Source organism: Eupeodes corollae, chromosome 1 (genome assembly GCF_945859685.1).
Source record: "Eupeodes corollae chromosome 1, idEupCoro1.1, whole genome shotgun sequence".
NCBI classification, from domain to species: domain Eukaryota; kingdom Metazoa; phylum Arthropoda; class Insecta; order Diptera; family Syrphidae; genus Eupeodes; species Eupeodes corollae.
In genome coordinates this window covers 22,323,527-22,346,319 of record NC_079147.1, presented here as the reverse complement: position 1 = coordinate 22,346,319, position 22,793 = coordinate 22,323,527, and the positions used below count along the sequence as shown (strand labels likewise).

Below are 22,793 nucleotides of genomic sequence, written 5' to 3'. Positions count from 1 at the left end.
TGAATTTTTAATTATCGCTTTAAACTACCTGTCAAAATAATTACAATGATTGGTTTTTATCATTGAAGCTTAAAAGCTATGTTACCTATGTTAAGTTTGGTATTGAAATGAAGCTTGAGTTTTAGAAAGTGATAAATTTAAATGATTTTTGAGTGTATGATTTGAAACAAGATCGTTCTACATAAAACTTTTCATATTTTTGGCAGTTCCACCTGTCAGATTTACTTTCAATAATTAGATCCAACCTCAAATACTTGATTGCAATCAGTCAGGAAATTTGTGTCCAATGACAGACATTTTCAACGATAGCTACAACAAAGCTGTAAAAAGAATTCTAATGATAAGTTTAAATGATGAAAATCAATGACAACTATAACAAGCATCTTAAGATCGAAGTCCATAGAACAGCACTAAAAAATAACGCCAAAACGTATTTTTCAAGTCATAATGCATACAAATTTCCAGAAACTAAGTAAGATTTTTAAATGGCTTAAATTGTATCAGTTTGTTGACTTTTTAAAAGCAGTTGCGCTGTCAGACAAAGCAAATGTTCAGCAAATTTGAAATAGAGTTTCCGTTTGGAGTGACATTTCGTAAATTTACGTTATTTCCTTCCGATTGTCAAATGAAACGTAAGGTCGAAGCTTCATTGTGATAGCATTCTTTGAATTCCTATGGCTGAACTCGTAAATGTCAGACGAAGCCGAAGTTGAAGCGTGTTTGAGTTTCAGCCATTAAGAACCTAATGTAAAAGAAGAATCAAAGGGCTATATGCAAATTCTGAACAAATTAATCAAAAAAAATCAAGCAGATCCAAGTTCTCTTGCTTTCATTGTACTTAATTATTGCTGAGGAATATGAAAATTGTTCTACTTTTTCTTACCTGTATCAATGCGCTCTCTGGCCCTCGAATTACTCATTCCCGAATAAGGTGTATCGCCTTTCGAGAAAATTTCCCACATCAAAATGCCATAGGACCAAACATCACATAAACAAGTATACTTTCCAAAGTTCAAAGCCTCTGGAGCAGTCCATTTGACTGGAATTTGTTTCATTCCATCGGAAACTAAAAACACAACAGAAATTTGACATCAGTAAATTCTTACGCTTAATTCAAACAATTCAATTTTTACCAATGTACTCTTCTTCTTCTCGAGACATTCCGAAATCAGAAATTTTAACAGAATTTTCCAAATCGATGAGACAATTTCTAGCCGCCAGATCTCGATGAATGCAATTCTTTGATTCAAGGTATCGCATACCTAAAAACAAATATAAGTTTAAGTTATTGATGTTTTGTCCTGAAGTCCAAATTTTCTTCTTCCTTACCGGCAGCAGCGTCCCTACACATACCCATGAGCTGTCTTGTCGTCAGGGAATTTGAATTCTTTCGCAGGAAATTCAACAATGATCCACCAGGCACAAGTTCCATAACAATCATTATCGGTTGCTTTTGTACGCAGATTCCAATCAACTTAACAATATTTGGATGATCATATTGTTTGAGAATACGACCCTCTTGGAGGAATTTCCGCTTTTGTTCATCAGGTAGGGTCATTCGACAGGTTTTCACAGCAACATCCTGTTTTGTAGACTTTAGCTTCGCCTTGTAGACGTCTCCAAAATTACCCTGAAATCAAGTGAATGCATTTTTAGAACACTTCTGGTACTAAATACTTAAATTTAGTACAAATTACCCTTCCAATTTTTTCTAGCAATACTACATCATCATTGCTCAGTTCCCAGCGTTCCCGACATATTGAACGTCTCAAAATTGCTCCTGATTTAATTGTTATCGGTAATTGTGATTGATACTGATGCATTATGAGTTCTTGTATGCTGGGGAATGGTGGTCCTTCGAACCGGAAATGACCGTCAACGGTTGTTTGAACGATAAAATGTTTATGACCATTCCAACAGACGCTGAGAACAATTTGACTTTCTTCATTGCGAATTGTTTCACGAACCAAAAAATCTCCATCGTTATTGAGCAAACGAACGACTTCTTCACGAGGCAGCACACCATGAAACCATTCTTCTTCGTAAAGTGGGCGGTTCGATGAAAGGGACATCTGTAATTAATATTTTCAAAATTAGTTTCTTGAAATAAAATAAAGCTACAAAATAATATTTACAAAACTTTTTGAAGTCGTAAGAAAAAGTACAAGCTTTTTAAGTATTTGTGATTAAAAAAAAAAACATGCTAAGATAAGGTTATGGTGAAATGTTAAGGAAGCAAAAGGTTTGGTGAATTTCTTATCAGAACTAATAAAAAAATAATAAAAACTACGTACATTTAAATATTTTTTTATTAAAACTCTCATATTTTAGGAAAAAACTTAACAAAAGTCAAATATTACTAAAAAGGAAACAGAACTTTTACTAAAGTAGGCGGTACAACTGAATACAAAAAATAAAGCATACACTGGAATCAAACAGTCCATATTCTTACGGATTTTCAACTATTCTACTCAGTTGTATAGTATGATCGAGTTTGATGTGTAGAAAAATTGAATTTTTGACAGATAATGTTCCGTCATTTTCGTTTGGTAATCCAGAACATTTTTCCGACGTTTTGGGATCATTTATGTTCGTCATAGAATGGACTGGTTAAGACAACTTAAGGGAATACATTTGCAGTCAACTGCATTCTTTTGAACATAAAGTTTTTCAAGTCCCAAACTTGCGTGGCAAAATGGCTACGTCACCTTATCGCGGTGCCCGCTGGATACCCAACTAACGACGAGCGTTGGATCAATTGGATCCATGAGCTGAGCCACCTGATTTACCTTTTAAGGAAGTAGGAGCAAAAGAACAGAAATATCGCTCTGAATGCACCAGCTCACGATTAAATCCAAGAGCGTCTGACACATATTGTGTGGCACACTGGTCTGCGTCTGTACCCTGTGGGCCCCTGAATATAAACTATGGAAACAAATTATGGCAATGAACAAAACGACTAGATTAAATACCCCAGGTGGCACTCCAGTGAAACTGTTAAATCCACTCTCTTTCGAGGTAGGTCCTATGGATTCTGGGGAGGACGGAGTTCAAAGATGCAAGGAACTCCCCCAAACAAATTTATTTATCGACAACCTCAAACAATACTTAACATCTTCAGTGAAAAAGGAACCAAGATTAATAAAGAGATGGACATCATAGATCACAGAGTTCCAACGAAGTCAAAGAGAAAGACCAATCAAAATCAAAGAACTACATTGAAGGATGGCAAATTGAAATAGCGGCAAGAAAACAACTTGAAGTTCTAGTTCAAAGTCTTCCGCTGCAAGTGAAAAAACTCGAAGAGAAAGTTTCCTTGCTTGATAAGAAAGATTCAGAGTCCACGCTTCAGTTAAGTCCAAAATATATTGAACCTGAATATCAAACTGATGAAGAAGAGCTCTTGTTTGAAACTGAGAAAAAGAAAAATAAGCATACCACAAAGAAACGTAAACGTAGTCCCGACTTCCCGAGACTCGTTCAAGGAATCAGAAAAGCTCTAAAACCGAAAATAACAAAGAGTTGATTACAGGAACTAAAGAAGCGAAAAATGTGACAGCTGCTGATAAATCAATATCTCACGCTAAAAGGAGCAACAAAATTACACCACCACCAATTATGATCTCAGGATTTGCAATTTTTGGTGGTCTTAAGAAAATAATAGAAAAATGTACTAAAAAAAGCTTGTAAATGCAAGCTACCCAAAAATATTGTAACCGAGAGTTTGCTTGTGTAAAGTTCGAAGGAAAACATGCAACTAAAAATTGTCCTATGAGCAAAGCTCAGAAAGCAAAATGTGTGAACTGACAGGGTAATCACCCGGCAAGCTATAGAGACTGCCCAGTTGTCAAAAAGTTTCAAAAGTTCAGAAGAAAAAATACATATGCAAGAGACAAACCCAGAAACACAGTAAATACCGATTTATCTGCTGTAAACAATACTAAGAAGGAACCACCTAAAAAAGGCTGCCTTCAAAGTAAAAGTGATGAAAACAAAGCCTCAGATTGTTAAAAACGTGTGGAAGAATGAAGAGACTTCCATAAAAGAAATGCTACAACTTATTCTTCAAAGAATTGATAAACTGGATTTGAATATCAAACAATTCAGCGAAAAAGTCGCTCTTAAAAAACAATGATGGACAGAACACTTAAATCTATGCAAACGGTCTTATACAACATTCATCCGAATTAAAAATCTTTTTAAATCTATAACATATCGATATTCCTGATGTCCGAAACACATTTCTCCAATGGGCAAAGTCTAGATAATGTAAAAGAAAACTATTCATGCTACCACAAGGCAGACTTAAAGAAATAAAAAGTATGTGTTTACATCAACTAACCAAAAAAGTACTAAAGCCTGTTTGAACCTACAGTATCCAATTATGGGGCTGTACAAAGAAAACAAATACCGAAACATCCAAAAATTCCAAAACAAAGTCCTTCGTGGAATAGTTAATGCACCTTGGTACATAAGAAATACCGATCTACATCGTGACTTACAAATAGAAATGGTTACAGAAGTTGTTAAAAAATACGCTGTATCGCACAACCAGAGACTGCAAAGTCATACTAATTCTGAAATGGAGTCCGTCTTGAATATAAGAAACCATGTTCGGAGATTAAGAAGAACCAAGCCTCATTATGGTCTAAAAAAACATGGGAAAGTGTTAAACGTTTAAACTTCCCCCAAAGTGTTTGTACAAAGTTAAGAAAGACGGAAGTCGACCCTTCAAGATTGGTCCTGATGAAGAGGTGGTTAAGTGTCCCACACTACTTGGTGCCGAATACTGTCAAGTGTCTTTTGAAGATTTCCTCCTGTCAAAAAAAAGTGCCAAACATTTCGAAATCGGAATTTTACTTCACCGACCTCTACCTTCAGTTGACTATGCCAAAAACCATTGTCTACAAAACAAGCTACAAGTCTATTACGACCTGTATTTTGTGTTATTAAAAAAATATTACGTGCTCGTTTTGAACAAAATATCAAATGGAATTGTGCAGAAAAAAAAGAAATACATTAGTAACAAAGGTAAGTTTTTAGTTGAATGAAATAAACATAATCGATCAGGTGTCATTTTGACATAAGTTTACTTGAACCAGATAGTTAAGAAGATTTCTTTTAAATACCTTTCCAGTCAACTTTCCGATAAACTTGCCATATTTAGAAGGTCATTTTTTAGGCAGCTAGAAACTTACCTCAACCTTATGGACCTTAAGACCCTTATGGCTGAATCACAAACACGGTTCAGCTTCTGCTCTGCGTTACGGTGGGCCTGTTTCGAGGTTGTATTGAATGACATTTCTATTATTTCATCCTTCCAAAGATCAAATATTTTGTTTGTTGACATTTTTTTAAACTGTCATACAAAACAAATGTTCAGATAATTGAACTAGAGCTTCCCTTTGGAGTCATTTTACGTTACATTACGTTCTTTTACTTACGATTGTCAAACGAAACGTGAAGTCGAAGCTCCATTGTGATAGCATGCATTGAATTCCTATGACTGAACTCGTAAACGTAAGGTGAAGCCGAAGCTGAAGCGTGTTTGTGATTTAGCCATTACTTTGTGACGTTTTCGATCGATGAATACAATGATCACCTGTCAGTTTGACTTACCTACGGGTTTTTTCATTCTAAATTTTTAGAAATATATATTTTCAAATATGGAAGTACTTTGATATAGGTTATTGATACGATACGATAATTTCCTTCTTGAGTGTATATATTTTTGTAGGTCTTTTAATATTATAAGATCTGTCAGTGAAAAACATGCTTACTAAATTTTACATGATTGTAGCCCTATAATTAAAAATTATGTTTTCAGAAAATAGGTCCGTTTGCGTACTTTTAAAAAACAGTCTAATTTTACGAAAAATTACGAAATTTGACAGGATCTTCACGTACTCAAAAATTTCGTAGTTTTTCGTAAAAGAGAGCGCTCACAAGAAAGTAAAATATTTCCCCAATCTACGAATTTTAGCTCAAGAAATTTCTTTGGGCTGATTTGTGAAAAGTGTCAAATTTGATAGAACATCAAATAAATTAAATAAATTGCTCATTTTTGCTGTCACTTATAAAATTAAAAATTCTTTTCCCAGAGAACAGCAACAAGATTGCAATTTTCAAATTACAATTTAATCAAAATGTTGCTTGTACCCGTTCCATGATGGTTAGTGCGTTGGACTGTCATGCAAAGGTCTAGGGTTCAATCCCTGTCTGTGCCACCTTAATTTCAAAAAAAAATAATTTCGCGGGTACTGCCCTTGCGAGGAATTGACAAATCCTCCAAGAGTAATTCTTGTCATGAAAAAGTGCTTTCTCAAATTAGCCGTTCGGATTCGGCCTAAAATTGTAGGTCCCTTCCATTGCTGACAACAGTACTCGCACACAGAATTGGTTGAGAGTTTTAAGCCACTAGGCCCTGGTTCACAACGGACTGTTGCTCCACCCCATTCGATTTTGTTTGTTGCTTGAAAGTCATGTTGTCTTAATTTATCCATTTACAAAAAAATAAACAAATTTTAAACACGAAATGGAACGATGATGTTTCAAAATTTATATTTTTTTTGACAGTCAAATTGTGGGAAAATTTTTTTGTTTTCCCGTTCGCTTGCTTTTTTGTAGTTTTATCTTTTGTGAGAGAATTTTACCCCCACTCTTAAAATATCTAATGTGTGATATTTGCTCCGTAAAAATTGATTTCAACAGTTTTACCTTTTCATAAATATTTTCATATTTACCTGTCCTAACTTTGAAAGGTGCACACTAATAATTTAGACTAGTGTATTATTTGTTCGATCTCTTACCAAAATTCTTGAAAATCAAAGGTATTTTAGTTTTTTTTTAATCAGAGTTGTGTTGGTACACAATTCGTTACCAATCCTTCAATTTTCTGTAGTTGTCTGACGTTTCTGACACTAAAAAATCTGTCAAACGTAAATTTTTCAAATCCAAATTCTCCATCTGACAATAAATTGCAAGAAATTAAAAAAAATTCTAATGAACTTATACACAATTCGTTACCAGGCCTACAATTGTCTGTAGTTGTCTGACGTTTCAGACAATTAAAAAGCTGTCAAACGTAAGTTTTTTAAATTTAAATTCACCATCTGACAATAAATTGCAAGAAATTAAAAAAAATTCTAATGAACTTATACACAATTCGTTACCAGGCCTACAATTTTTTGTAGTTGTCTGACGTTTCTGACACTTAAAAAGCTGTCAAACGTAAATTTTTTAAATCAAAATTTTCCATCTGACAATAAATTGCAAGAAATTAAAAAAAAATTCTGATGAACTTATACACAATTCGTTACTAGGCCTTCAATTTTCTGTAGTTGTCTGACGTTTCTGACACTAAAAAACCTGTCAAACGTAAATTTTTCAAATCCAAATTCTCCATCTGACAATAAATTGCAAGAAATTAAAACAAATTCTAATGAACTTATACACAATTCGTTACCAGGCCTACAATTTTCTGTAGTTGTCTGACGTTTCTGACCCTTAAAAAGCTGTCAAACGTAAATTTTTTAAATCAAAATTCTCCATCTGACAATAAATTGCAAGAAATTAAAAAAAAATCTGATGAACTTATACACAATTCGTTACTAGGCCTTCAATTTTTTGTAGTTGTCTGACGTTTCTGACACTAAAAAATCTGTCAAACCTAAATTTTTCAAATCCAAATTCTCCATATGACAATAAATTGCAAGAAATTAAAAAAAAATTCTGATGAACTTATACACAATTCGTTACTAGGCCTTCAATTTTCTGTAGTTGTCTGACGTTTCTGACACTAAAAAATCTGTCAAACGTAAATTTTTCAAATCCAAATTCTCCATCTGACAATAAATTGCAAGAAATTAAAAAAAATTCTAATGAACTTATACACAATTCGTTACCAAGCTTACAATTTTCTGTAGTTGTCTGACGTTTCTGACACTTAAAAAGCTGTCAAACGTAATTTTTTTAAATCAGAATTTTCCATCGTCGAACAGTTATCTACCAATCAGCTGACAATAAATTGCAAGTAATTAATAAATTCTACTGACATTATAAATTCACCGTTTATTTGACACTTGCAATTTAATTGTCAGACATTCTAGAGTCTGATCAATCGTGTAAACTAATGGAGTTTTCCATCGGTAGATTCCGATTTCCTTCAAATTGATTTTGTTTGTGTGGAGCATAGAACACAATCGTTTTTTTTATTTTTGGCGGAGGAGCTGTCAAATTCCCAGCTAAACATTTTATTTAAACACTGTATTAGTATTGGTGAAAAGATGCGTAAATCTGAAAAATTCTTATCTTGAAATTTGAAATAAATCAATTTATTTAGCCCCATGGAATGCAACCTCAGGGCAAATTTGTGTTTTGACAGATCTAGATCAAGATTAAATGGATTAATTTTATTCATGGAAAACCCAATAGACTTTAGTTACGTTAAATTGTCAAATTTCAGCTCTTTATTTTCAAATCGATTTTTTTTATTTAACCAGTAGAGGTCCAGATTAAAAATTTGATCATGTTGTGAAGGAAAAAATTTAAGTTTTATTTTGAATCTTAAAAAAATATATACTAACCATCACCATTGATTTTGGTCTTTTCTTTCTGGCCGGTGGAATAGGTGCAAAATTAAAATTTGACGAACTACTACTACTCGTACCGGATGCACTCATTGTTAGTTTACTTAAATATTTATTTCCTTTAACTAAACGTCACACAGTTAGGTAAGTTTGTTTTGATTCATTAAAACAGAAATTTAAAAACTGCGAAAACACAAAATCTTTATTGTTATGACGGGAATTTGGTGTGAAACTGCTTTTCCGATATGTGACAGAAATTTTCTCTGATTCATTGAAGAAGAAAAAACACAAAAATTGGACAATATTGGAATCTATTTTTGTTTAAATTAATTGTGTAAATGACGTCGTCTTCGAGAGTTTCCGCAAGTAAATAATGAGTTAACTCTTTCCTTTCTTATTAAGAACTTCCACCACAACACAGCACATCAAATGGAGGCAGAATGCACTTGTCTATTTGATAAATAGGATTACTAACTCGAGTGTTTGGAAAACTGAATGAAATAACATTTCGAGAATTGACGCTAATTGGAAATTAAAAAGAAAAAAAGCAAAATTATTCCAAACAAAAACTTGCTATTGCTGGCGATAGCGGACCGGAGCGCGATCTCAACTCGAGGCCAATTTTCCATTCGGAAAATTATGACTCTCTATTCGATCTGTCGTCAGAAAGTGGTTGCTATAGCCAAGAAAATCTGTGCTATAGCCGGCCAGCAGTCCCTATTTTCTCAGAGAGAAAGATCTATTCTATTTTTGGGGCGAAACGCTCTCGAAAATTTCTCAATGGATTTATTTAATATTATTTATTTTATTTTCAAACTGTAGCCAATACTGAAGGTGGTAGAGAGATCGAATATAACGTGGGACTTTTCTTCAATAATAATAATTGGATGTATAATGTAGGGTATTCTGGGGCCTGTTCTATAATTGAGTTAAAGTTTGTGTTGGAGATGTTAATTGAGTTGGGATGATTAGTGTCAAAGTTAATGCGGAAAATTTAAGTAGGAACAAAGAAAACTTGTCAAGTTTAAGAACCCTGAAAGGGAGATGTGTGGACCATAAAGACGACAAAACTATGAACTGTCATGACTGGAAGATGAACTAATTAAGAGATGTCATTATAAGATAACACTGTAGATAAATTCTGATATGAATAAAGATAGTGGCTGATTCCTGACAACTTCTACATCTTCCTATCATAAATTATTTATAACATTTTTTAAACGAAATTAGTGTGGTTCTTGAATATTTTTGACTTATTTTTCAACCTTGACAATTTCGAGAATTTTTAACAAAATGTATGTGTCACCACTTGACAGCTGACAGTTATGGCTGAAACAAAAACAAGCTTCAGATTCGGCTTTGCCTGACATAGGAATTAAATGCACGCTGTCACAATAAAGCTTCGACCTCACTTTTTATTTGACAATCGCAAGGAAATAACGTGATGTTACGTAATGTGACTCCAAACGGAAGCTCTAGTTCAAATTTACTGGACATTTGCTTTGACTGATAGTTGAACAGCTGTAAAAAAGTTAATAAACAAAATACTTTTGTTTTGGAGGGATTCATATTGGTTATTATAGGCTTTGTAAGCTACTTCCGCGATAAATTTAATTTTTTCGATTTCAAAACTCATATTTTTTTATTTTGAGAAAAAATAACCAATGCTGATGACAGAAGTGCCATTTTAGAAATGTCACATTGGAAGTGTCATTCAAATCAACCTCGAAGCAGGCGCAACATAACGCAGATGAAGCCAAAGGTAAAGCGTGTTTGTGTTCCAGCCATTGCTTTGAACTCAGAATTTTGAACACATTTACGACAAAAACATTAAGGGTAGGTATTCACGATGCGGTGCAACCAAAAAGTGCTAAATTGCGAAATTTATGAACACACCTTTTCTAGTCCATAGCAAAACCGAAGTAAATATGTCAAAACTAGTTTGCAACTGACATTTGTCATGCCAAACAAAAAATGTATTTGATGTAAATTTGTTTTATTTGTTTCCAAAAGGATGCCAAAAAATGTGAAGAAGAAAATTTAATTGAATTTTAAATAGTAGATGCTGCCAATAAGATAGTGGTAAAGTATGAACAGACTTTTCAGGTGGTGCTTCTTTGAAGAATCTAAATCGTAATTTTTCATTTTTATTACGGGTTTATCGAGCAAAGTTATCAAATTAAAAATTTGTTTGAAAATGGAATACACGAATTTTCGAATTTTGAATTGACAACTGCCAAACTGTCAACTATACCAGACAAATTTAACACCGTTGTATTTTTTTGTTGCAAAAGCTTAGCAAAAATGTAATGTTTATATTTTGTTGTTCTAGTGCAGGAAAATGTTACACTTTTGCAACGATGCAAGACCATTTGCATAGAAATGTGGCTACCACTATTGTTTAAATATTTAAAAGCTTTGACATATGTAGCTGAAGTTTATAACATCAGAATACAATTTATAACATCAGAAAAAGTAAAAAGAGAACTGTTTAAAGCCAAAAGTTCAAATTCCAAACTTTATACCCTAATTCCCAATGCCGAACAGTTTGCAAAGTATGTCTCATGTGAGAATCTTTAAAGTTTAGCATAAGAAAGTGAACTGTTAACTGAACTGTCATATAATATTTCGGAATGAATGGCATCACTTGCGTATCATTGATCGAGTTGTTAGTGTGTTACTACACTCAGACGTTTTTAAAAAGACGCAAATAAGTGCAAAAGTGTTAACCCGCAGAGTTCTGGGTTCAGGATTGTCTTGGATTGTTTTGACGTTTCTCTTCCTGGCATTTCTGTTTTTCTTGACGTTGCTTTATCATTGTTTCTAATGTTTCCGAGTAAGCAAAAAATACCCCGCCGGACAAATTCAAGTGGAGCAAAGACCTTCTAACCGAATTAAATTAAGGAATGATTGAAAGCGTCTAGATTGGTAGTTTAAGCTTTGGAATGTTTCACCCGTTGAAACAAAGTGATAGCCAACTTTTTTGTCTCTCACAATTGTATTTTTTTAATTTCGTTTTCAATGAACGACAAAAGCAGGTTAAAAGTTTCTTCACTCATCTTTATATAATTTAAAAACGATGGTTTATCATTTGATTTAAGTTCATTTGTCAAGAAAATGAAGGATTCTCTCCAGATTTCAATCCAATTCCTTTTTTTCTTTTGCTTGAGAATTTTCAAAGCATCCTCACAAAGGTCTAACACATCTAACAACAATTCCGAATTATTATCCGTATTCATGATATCAATAATCATTGCTGTAGTAAAAAGTGCAGTATTCTTTAATTATTTTCACAACTTGACTTTGTGGATGAGAAATAAAAATGAAAGAGAAGTTTCAAAAACACATAACCGAAAAATATCCTCGTGTAATAATGCGATATTGACGGGATGGGTGTTCAAATAAAAATATGCGAAACACGCAGCATACTGAAAGTCTGGATGTAATAACACCCTTAGGCTTTTAAGTGGAAGAGCTACACTAAAAAATAGAGGACCTATCCATAAAATCCTTCTTTTGCGTTGCCGCAACGGATCCGTTGACATTAACGTATGATACGTTGCGTTTTTTTGAGAGCTTAATTCAAATTACTAGATCTGTTCAATTTCTAGCACCCGAGTGCGTACTGAGAAATTTTAGATTATTTTATAGAATTGAAAGCTTTACTTTATATATTTTGTTTTCGATTGATAGATTTACAAAAAGCTAAAAAAAACTGTCAGAGTTGGCATGTAGAAAACAATTTTTTTACAAAAATGTCAGTTATTGCCTTTAAATGTTTTGTTTTGTTCAATTTATGTATGTTTTGTTTTGTACAAATTTAAAAACATCTTGTTCTATTAGAAGTAAACAAAATAGAAACGAAGATTAAACCTCGCTGCAGTACAAAAAAAAACATTGTATTTTATAAGAAATAAGTAAACTTAAAGCGTGAATTATTTGTCCATATACATCTTCTATATTCAATTTAAGAAAACATGGATTTTTGGGTGAAATATAAAACACCTAATATTAGTCGCAGCTAAACAAACCTCATCAACTTCGGAGCAAAGAGAAGCACCATGTTATCGAACATGCCTATTATTGACAACTGATGTCAACTAACCTGGCGGAGAGAAAAGTTTAAATTTCTGCTACTTTTTGGATTCCGTCTTGCGTCCGGAATATAGGTTTGCTAATGGGCCGCTTGTAATAAAAAAAGTGTGTAATAAATCGAACTGTCAGTTGTGTATGTTGCCGCAAAGCATGCGACTCCTTAAATCCATTGCTATCCAAGAATGTTTGGTGATGTGGATATAAAAACAGAGCACCTTATTCAACATACCGTTGATTTTAAAATTCAAAAAATTGTCAATATTATAGTACCATTGAATAAATACAAATAGAAGTGGCGCTGAGATCGCAAGCGAACTTAAGACTACAAATATGAATTAGGATTTTTGTGAGCTGAAACCATTCAAAAGTCACAGCAACTTAAATCGTTCAATAAGAGTCAAAATATGTCACATTCAAAGAAAGTCTTATAAAATAAATGAACTGTCAATATAAAAATATAGTGTTTCTCAAAAAACAGAATTTGAAGTCTCAGTCTTTTTTTTATACAATGTCGTCAATGTCAAACAAAAAATATTCGTCATATGTTTAAAAATTATTAAAGACGTACAGAAATTAAAAACCACATAACAAAATTTGTATTCGAAAGTAGCTGAACTGTCAAAATATTTCTATGTAACTTTGACACTTCATGTACTCATTTTGAAATGATATCTTCAGCGTTTCTGATTCCTTATCTTCTTGTTGTGAATCGTGTTCAATTATCAATTAAATTTAATTGAGGCTTATAAGATTTTGTTAAGTAAAGCAAACAAAAATACGTCAAATCATGCAAAGCTATTTTAATAAAGATGTGCGGATATAAAAACATTCTTTTGACAGTGTAAAGCGAATCAAATAAAAAGAGAAAGCAGTATAGCAAACTATTCAAGTACATAATATTTTTCTTTTCTATAATATTCCTTGAAGGATCGATGAATTGAAACTATTACTCACGCCCGCAATACTAGGTTCGCAGTATTTATGATCTTTGATTGATAGGACATCTTCTTCATTGTCATCATTGGTGTCTTCACCAGATCCTTCAATCAAGTCATTGGTTGTGTTAGTAGCAGTTGAGACCGTTTGCAAATGATTTGCATCGTCTGGACAAGCACAAAAGTCATCCTCATTCCAGCTGGACAAATTGAAGTCCTTAGCAAAATCGAAGACGCTTTTGCTCGGATGTATTCGTCGCTTCTTGGCACACGACTTGCATGTCTTCCCACGACGCATCTGAAAACTTATTAGCTTCGTTCGAAAAGTATTCCGAATGGCTTTGGACTTTTTCATTTTGGGCGTTTTTGTCTTGGACTTTGAGGTGGCCTCACTTTCCGAACAATCGGTGGAAGTTTCTAACATTGGCACTGTGGTATCTTCAACAGAGCCGGGTTTTTTACTAAGCACTGTTACACCTTCAAGAATTTCATTGATCTCGCGATCTTCGGTGGATGAATTGCTGCGAAGTCCTCGTGTTAATGGGCTCCGGGGAAACTTGAAATCTTTGATGTTGCTGAAGATTGTGTTGATCGATCTGTGGGAGAATGATATCGACCGCTTCTTTCCCACCGGGGTAGTTGATTGCTTTCTAGTGATCGATGGTCGAGTGTCTGATGATGACGATGAGGTTCGTTTTGAGCTGCATTCTTGGATTTCACTTGCTGAGACTCTGTGCTCCACAGGACTAAGTTCAATAGCATTGAGATCCGAAGGTGTCGTTGTTTGCAGAAAACGAGCTTGTGGCAGTGATCGTTTGAGCTTATCGTCTAACGATCGATTGATTTCATCAATCTTATCTAGATGAGCATCTATGGAACTCTTGACAACAGGTTCAGTGATAGTGTCAGCTACATCTGATGTGGACGGTAGCGGCGGTGGCGATTGTATTGGAGGTATAAGCGTCGAGGTAGAATGATCTTCTTCAGCAACATGATTAATTTCAATTTGAACACTCTGCTGACTGGAAGCACTCAGTGGTTGATTGTTAGTATTAGAAGGGTTCAAAATAGGAGCAAACTGATTATCGTTTACTTCAAGTTCGGAATAGATGTTAGTAGGAGGCTCTTCAATAACACAAAGCATTGAGCTATGTCTCGCTGCTGAGACAGGTTTTGGCGACAAAGGGAAGGGATCAAACACAACAATATCATCGCTGTCATAATTATTATTAGCTTCCACACTGGCTGACAGTCTAAGGTTAGTCTTACACTGATCATTAATTACCGATAAGGATCCGAGGCTTTGAGAACGTGGTTGCATATTCTTGTTGAATCGATTTCGACTGCGGATTGTAGAAGTTGGAGTTGTTGGTTGTGGCGTTGCCGCTTTTCTTTTAAATGGTCCTCGCAGAAGTGTAAGGACTCCACCACGACGGATAAGATCGTTCATAATACTTACATTAGCTGATGGACGTGTCTATTTTGTTGTATTTTTTCGAGATTCGTTTTTTATTGTTTTTTTAGTAGATAGAATAAAAGCAAATAGAAAATGGAAGAAAATTTAAATTATTTACTTAAGGAACCCATCACCAGTAAAGGCAGAGTAAATTTGCATAAATTAATACAATAAAGACTATAAAATTGGAAATGATATTATGGAAGTTATAATAGTTGTCAAATACTTTATTTTTAAAGTAATATTTGAAATAAGAACGTAAAAGTTGGAAGCACTTGGTCTTTCCAAACAAAATATTTGGCAATATTTTTAACTGTTTGTTATTCTACATTTTTTATAATTTCAGTCCCAATACCATAATTTATATACCAAAGTAAAATATTAAATTAAAAAATTAAAAAATAGAATCAAATAATAAAAAACCTACCTGATTGTCATTATTAAATGAATTTTCAATAAAATTCTGATCAACATTTAAGTGATCATCACACCCTGATGGTAATTCTTCACAGCCAACTTCGCTCAGAGCGCTTTTGATCATATCCAAAAGCTTTTGTTTTTGTTTCTCTTGACATCGCAGCGAATTAAGATCCTTTGAGTTTCTACTGTAATTTAAAAAAAAAAGAAAATTTGAATAAGTAAAGTGTTTTAGATTATTAATTTACTATTTTTCCTACAAGGTTTATTTGAGTTGACAATTTTGACGTTTTACCAATTAATTTTGTCCCTACTCTATTTTTTTTTAAAGATTTAAAAATGTCTGTTTTACTTGTGCCACTTTGAATGATTCCACTTGGTTTGCTCCTTTTGTCTCACTCTAACAATGTCAAATGGTTAGCTTATTTAACTTTGGCTGCGTTCAATCTCGAGTTGGATAGGGTATCTTAGATAGGGGGATTTTTAGATAACTTGTTGAACGAGTTTGAAAGAACTTTCAACTTTTCACAAAAAGCAGAGAAACATTTAAGCTTCGTAGTCAAAATTGTTGTAAGATAAAACATTTAACGGATAATTCAACTGATTCGTCGGACGATGATGAATTGATAGGTGCGTAACAATTTAATAAATTTAATAAATAAGAGATAACCTTAATCTGTAATCTATGTTAGATTTCCACATAGATCATAGATAGATCATAATTATCTTCTATTATGTACAGAACATCCTCAAATACAAATTCAACTAACATTTTGTATCGTCTTGTTTACCAAAAAATACAAAAAACTGAAATCAATTTTAAAGTTTCTTGAAATTCAACAATGTTTTGGATCAGCTTTTCTGTCAGATACCTGCAAACCCCAGAAATTCTTGGATACCTTTGGATTCCTTTTTTTGACATCTCAGCTGTTTATGACCAGCTGTTATTTTACACGTAAAACACTAAAAAAATGGTATCCGGACACCCTACCTGTCTGAGATGGAACACAGCCTTTGTGTCCACGAAATGGACAATTGTCAGATACGTTCAGATGTCATCTAATAACTGGCTGACATTGACGTTTATTTTATAGTTCTGACACAAAACAATAGGTTCACAGTTTTTATTGAAAGAACTGACAATAATGTAAGATCTGGTAATCGTCAGTACTTGGCTTAATGAAGAAAATTCTAGAACTCTATTATTTCATCTGTGACGTACTTTTGCACGCCGTCGCTTTTGAATTCTAGCGAGTTTGAATGGAAGCGCACTTGAGTAGAATGCTATTTGGGCAGTTGTCACATTTCAATCTGTCATCTTTTGACACTGCACTAACAACTAAAAACAACGCAGTTACTAAAAATTGAGCGGTATAGATTATAAAAAATCACTAACAAAAAGGTGAAAGTTTGCATTCACAGTAGCCTTGAAGTAGTTTCCATGTCAAAAATATGATTGGATACTCGGTATAGTAGGTGCAACAAAGCCATTTCCATTTTTAAAAGTACCTTTTTGGCAACAATTTAAATAACATAAAGGAACTGTCAAATTAGAAGCGTTTTCTTCATAAGGTTTGGATGCCATCTTTATTTCACTGTAAATCAAAGTGAACTTCGTTAAACTAATAGTTTCCCTAATTTAAATGTTGATGCGATTGGCACAAAAATAATAATAATGGATAAAATATTTGTAACTTGTCAAATTTACAGTGAACTTTTTACTTGAGTCGTGGATTATATCCAAGTCCTGTTAAATAGAAGTTGCAAACAAAGACACAGAAGCTTTTTCAAATTTAAGTTAGGAAATAGAACAGTTTAAATCTAAACTTTTAGTGGCAGTATGTATGCAAAATTTACAACTCCTCTCTTGAGCAAAGGCTATATTTCTTTCATAAATACTAAAATAACAACTTACACTGAAGGTATGTCCACACCAATGATAGATTTAAGGAAAAATTGTTTAAAAAACTGAAATTTGAAATCTTTTTTAAACAAATGAGCACTGACAGTGTCGAGTTTTATTATCATGCGGACATTTGAAATAGGGACCTTTATTTCAAAATGAGAGTCTACTTTTATTTCATAAACTTTTATTAATTAAATAGCTTTAGGTCTGTTTAGTTACTTTATACAACATTGAACGATGTTCCATAAATTCCAAACTAGAGTAAAATATTTCCCCTCCATTCAAAGACTAGCAAATTTCTGCTGCAATTATTTCTGAGCGCAAAGAGACAACTGTCAAAATTAGCAATCACCAATTCTGTCATTAGCACTTTCATTTAATTACACTGGTCAACAAGGTTTCGTTCCTAGCAATCAAAATGCACTTTTCCAATCAGTTTTGATGATCAATCAAATCCGACTTAAAAGTTCTCCTGTCACGTAAAGTTTTTGAGTGATTACTTTTACTACACGGTTTTGACCGTACGACAAAAAACCGGACGGCGACATTTTGTTAGAGGCGCAAAGAGGAGCATGTACGCTTTTATATTATACGGTCACGGCAAAATGCCGGCGCCGCGCCGTTTAACAACCGTCTACTGCCACTACAGTATACGGCAGCCGGACGGCGATGCGCGATAAGCTTAGTAGCGTACGTGACGAAATGCATGTTTCACATTATACGATTTTATTCGTGCTCCAAAGTTCCATCAGCGACTTCAAGACACAATGAAAAAGTATACACAGCACAAAAAGACCTCTTTCACACGAGACTGTTTTGTTAAAATACGTATGATAAATAACGTATCTTTCCCGTGAATCGTCGGAGTTTGGTCATATTTTAAATATACAAATATTAAAATGCTTTAGTACAAGTGACCACAAAAACGGACGATAGACGAATAAATATCGTCTTTTTTAAATGCGTTCTCGTAGTCACGAACGCCACTGATAAGATGGCGACAGCACGGTCGCCGTATAGTTCAGTCAACGAGACGGATGTTTTAAATCGTCCGTACGGAAAAACCGTATCCGTCCAGTGTAAAAGCTTTAGTTAATTTTATTAGTTGACTATTAATGGCTCACGTATACAAACCGTACGGTTTTTTTCGTAGAGAGAAAATCGTCATGTGTGAAAGGGGCTGAACCCTGCATTTATCGTGTTTTGTCGTACTGTTAAAACCGTATAATGTGTAATTAGCCATTGATCCGGCTTATGCCGTTCGGTTTTTTGCCGTACGGTCAAAACTGAGTAGTGTGAAACGAGCCTTAAGCGAACAAATTTCGAACTCGGAACAACTAAACACTGACCAATGTTTTTGGCCAGAGATACGCCAGATAACACCTTGCTGATCCTGAAATGTCAGCGGAATTCTTCCTAAGTATAGGAAGTTACAACTTCCTTTTTGCATGCTTCCTTCCATTGACTCGTCTATTGGAAATGAGTCTGAATTATCCATCATTTCCAAAATCGGTTCAGTTATTATTGAATAATTTTCTGATTCCCTGGGTGTCAAAAAATCCAAAATGTCCGACACTATACGGACTAAATACTTGTTAAAGACATTTCGGTTTTATAAAAAAAATTAAGTGACGTTTAAGCACGAAAGCTTTTGTTTACTTTGAGAGAATTTTCCACTACTTTAAAAAATTTGAAAGGTTTTACATTTCGTGCTACAAAAAGAACTAAACAGACCTAATATCATCACTCCATACTTTTTAATGTTTCTTTAATCTGAACACACCTTAATGAACATAATAAATGCACCTGATTTCATTTTATTCAATATGCAAATTTCTCAAGGTAATTATTAGAAACTCTTGAAAAATTCAACACATCGGTTCTTAATGACATTGAAACTCATATGTCATTAATAATTCCTATAATTCTAACTTAGTAGATGTTTCCATTATTTTTTGATCCTAAGAAAAATTATGTATGTAGAAAAATATATTAAATGTTATTCTTACTTCTGACTATCTTTGTTGGATATTCCATTAACACCATTCGCAACTGGTGATCCACCATTTAGATCACCAATCATTTTAATTTGTTTCTCTTGACATTCTTTAACCGATCCCTCTAAATCATTCAATCTCGATCTTAACCAATCAACTGTCAAATTATCAACTGTCAATGTATTCGATTGTAATTTTCCAGGTATATCTTCAATTAATGTCTCATCGAATTGAAAAACAATTGGGCTGTTTGGTGAGGTCCTAAGGAATGATTGATATTTAGATAGACTTTCTTGTTTTTGTAGTTTAGGAACTTGCTTATGCTTTTCCGTAAATTCTCTATATTCTTCGTTGGGATTTATTTTATTTATCACATTATCAATACGCTTTTGGATTTCATTAAATTTTTCTGATGTTAAATCACCATGTTGGCTGGCTTCTTGTAGAATGTTCTTCCTAAAAATTTATATTTAAGCAAAAAGAAAAGAATATATTAGAAAATTAAAAATAAAAGTAATAAAAATAAATAATAAATACCATAGCAAAATAAAACTTTCTTGAACAGACTGTTGATGTTCTAATAGTCCAGGCAACAGTACAGTTCGAAAGTCTTTCTCCACTTCAACAGCTTCTGTTATTGAAAGAACATATTCGTTGTGTGTTAAGTGTAGCTTACGGCAGGCTTTTTGATATTTATCACGGACATCGTCTAGCTTACGACCACCGCGACCACCTAATGATAAAACAACAAAAATATAAAAAACGAATTAGAACTTATCAATCATTAAATTAATTATTAAAAACTTCAAATTTTATGAACTTATTGCGTTTTGTTTTACCTTTCAGTAAAAAGAATTTAACGTTTTGGTTTAGCATTTTTTCCAGAAAATTAAAAAAAGAATTTAGTACAAGGTTTCGAATTTTTGTTTTTTTTTTGACAGTTTTGACAGCTTAACTTACATTTTATGTAATGCTCCTCGAATCTGGTCCTAAGCGCTTTGTATCCTTCTAAATGTTTTTGGTATTCGGACTTCTTACGTAGAACCTCATCAGTGAGCTGAAAGTCAAAAAGAAAAGTTACAAATTAGTACCTGCAGAATACTTCAAAAAATTCTTCTATTAACAATAATTGTCCGGAAAGATTTTCAAACGCAGACTTCTTGTTGATTTTCAAGCCAGACTTATATTTCCTTTTCCGGTTTGAGCTATAGTTTAATAAGCTGTAGAAAATGATTGTCAGCGATGAGGGAATCGAAAGAAACAAGTAAACAAAAAAGCAACAAAGCGACAATCTGTAGCCAAAACCTTATACGAGTGTATTAGCCAAAAATAGAAATATATTAACATTCATCGAGTCCATTTTTGTTGAAAAAGAAAAACACAAAGTGCAAGTTTTACTTAGGTTCTTTAGACTCTTTAACTTGTTTATGTTTTTGTTGTTTTTTTTTAATTTAAGGTTTTGTTTTCTTATTGTTGTTGTGTCATTTTTCCGTTTAAGACAACATTTGGTCAGTGCCGTATTTACTTTTGATGGCCAAAACTGCAGTGAGTCCGAAAAAAGATAAGTTTTTCAATTATAATGACTTTAAGGAAAAGTTTCTAATTTAGTTCTAAAAGCTAGTTTTCCCATGAAACCCAGCATTTTTCGACAATATAAAGCGAGACAAACTGTCAAAATTTTATCTTGTGACTTTGTTCAGCCTTAAACGAAAAATTAAATTGAGTTGGATCGGTTTTAATCGGTCGATCCATTTCGATGTTTAGCATTCGAAATACAATTTATAATAAAAAAAGCAAACAAATTATTTGGGCTTTAAGTAGCCCTGAATTTTTGTCCAAAGCGTTTTTTGACATTTCTGAACTCAGCATGATTAGCAAATTCTCTGATTTCTTAGTCGAAGAAAATCTCTGGGTCCATTTTAGGTAAAGTTGAACGAACAGACCCAGAATTCATTTGTGTTTACAGCTTCAATTTTGTTTGTTTTTATAAGGTGGGGTCCACATTCATAAAATGCATACTAAACATGTTTAACAAAATGGCTTGATGGATATTTAAGACGTTTACATTGTTTATTTATTTTATAGAAGGAATGACACAAATTATTAAATAAAACAAGCAAAATTGCAATGACAAAACAGTTGTCAGCTGTCAAAGCGCCACAAAATGGATACGATACAATGTTTAAAATATACTTTTGATGACCAAAACTATTGTGATTTGGAAAAAAGATAACTTTTTCAACTATAATGCCTTTTAGGGAAAGTTTCTAATTTAGTTCTAAAAGCTAGTTTTCCCTTGAAACACAGCATTTTGTGACAATATAAAGCGAGACAAACTGTCAAAGTTTTATCTTTTGACTATGTTCAGCCTTACGAAAAATTAAATTGAGTTCGCTCGGTTTTAATCGGTCGATCCATTTCGATATTCAGCATTCGAAATACAATACATGTTTTTTTGACAGTTCTGAACACTATCTGATTTGGAAATTCTCTGATTTCTTACTCGAAGAAAATCTCTGGATCCATTTTACGTAAAGTTGAACGAACAGACCCAGAATTAATTTGTGTTTACAGCTTCAATTTTGTTTGTTTTTATAAGGTGGGGTCCACATTCATAAAATACATACTAAACATGTTTAAGAAAATGGCTTGATGGATATTTAAGACGTTTGCATTGTTTATTAATTTTATAGAAAGAATGACACAAATTATTAAATAAAACAAGCAAAATTGCAATGACAAAACAGTTGTCTGCTGTCAAAGTGCCACAAAATAGATACAAGACAATGTTTAAAATATACTTTTGATGACCAAAACTGAAGTGATTCGGAAAAAAGGAAAAAAGTTAACTTTTTCAATTATAATGAATTTGAGGAAAAGTTTCTAATTTAGATCTAAAAGCTCTGGTTTTCCCTTGAAACCCAGCATTTTATGACAATATAAAGCGAGACAAACTGTCAAAATTGAATCGTTTGACTATGTTCAGTCTTACGAAAAATTAAATTGAGTTTCGATATTCAGCATTCGAAATACAATTTATAATTAAAAAGCAAACAAAATATTTTTTGCTTTAAAATTCTTAAGTAACCCTGAATTTTTTTCCAAAGCGTTTTTTGACATTTCTGAACTCAGAGTGATTAGCAAATTCTCTGATTTCTTACTCTAACAAAATCTCTGAATCCATTTTAGGTAAAGTTGAACGAACAGACCCAGAATTCATTTGTGTTCACACCTTTAATTTTGTATGTTTTTATAAGGTGGGGTCCACATTCATAAAATATATACATAGTATGTTTAACACATAATGGCTTGATGAATATTTGACGTTCACATTTGTTTATTTATTTTATAGAAGGAAAGACACAAAATCTGTAATAAAACAAACAAAACTGCAATAAA

General features: G+C 33.1%; 1 protein-coding gene across 6 annotated transcripts in view; it reads right to left on the bottom strand.

The window, feature by feature from the left end:
- The window catches only part of LOC129953500 (tyrosine-protein kinase Fer), a 159,078-nt gene that overhangs the window by 4,740 nt on the left and 131,545 nt on the right, over positions 1 to 22,793 (bottom strand). The window contains exons 3-12 of one of the 6 annotated variants that reach the window (XM_056066747.1): positions 20,355 to 20,451; positions 19,932 to 20,127; positions 19,713 to 19,850; positions 19,407 to 19,655; positions 15,502 to 15,679; positions 14,904 to 15,095; positions 1,698 to 2,072; positions 1,330 to 1,630; positions 1,134 to 1,262; positions 884 to 1,066 (exon numbers count right to left, since the gene is read on the bottom strand). In XM_056066747.1, the coding sequence (XP_055922722.1) occupies positions 884 to 1,066; positions 1,134 to 1,262; positions 1,330 to 1,630; positions 1,698 to 2,072; positions 14,904 to 15,095; positions 15,502 to 15,679; positions 19,407 to 19,655; positions 19,713 to 19,850; positions 19,932 to 20,127; positions 20,355 to 20,451 (2,038 nt within the window). The other 5 variants (XM_056066743.1, XM_056066760.1, XM_056066752.1 and 2 more) reach the window with 5 other exon arrangements.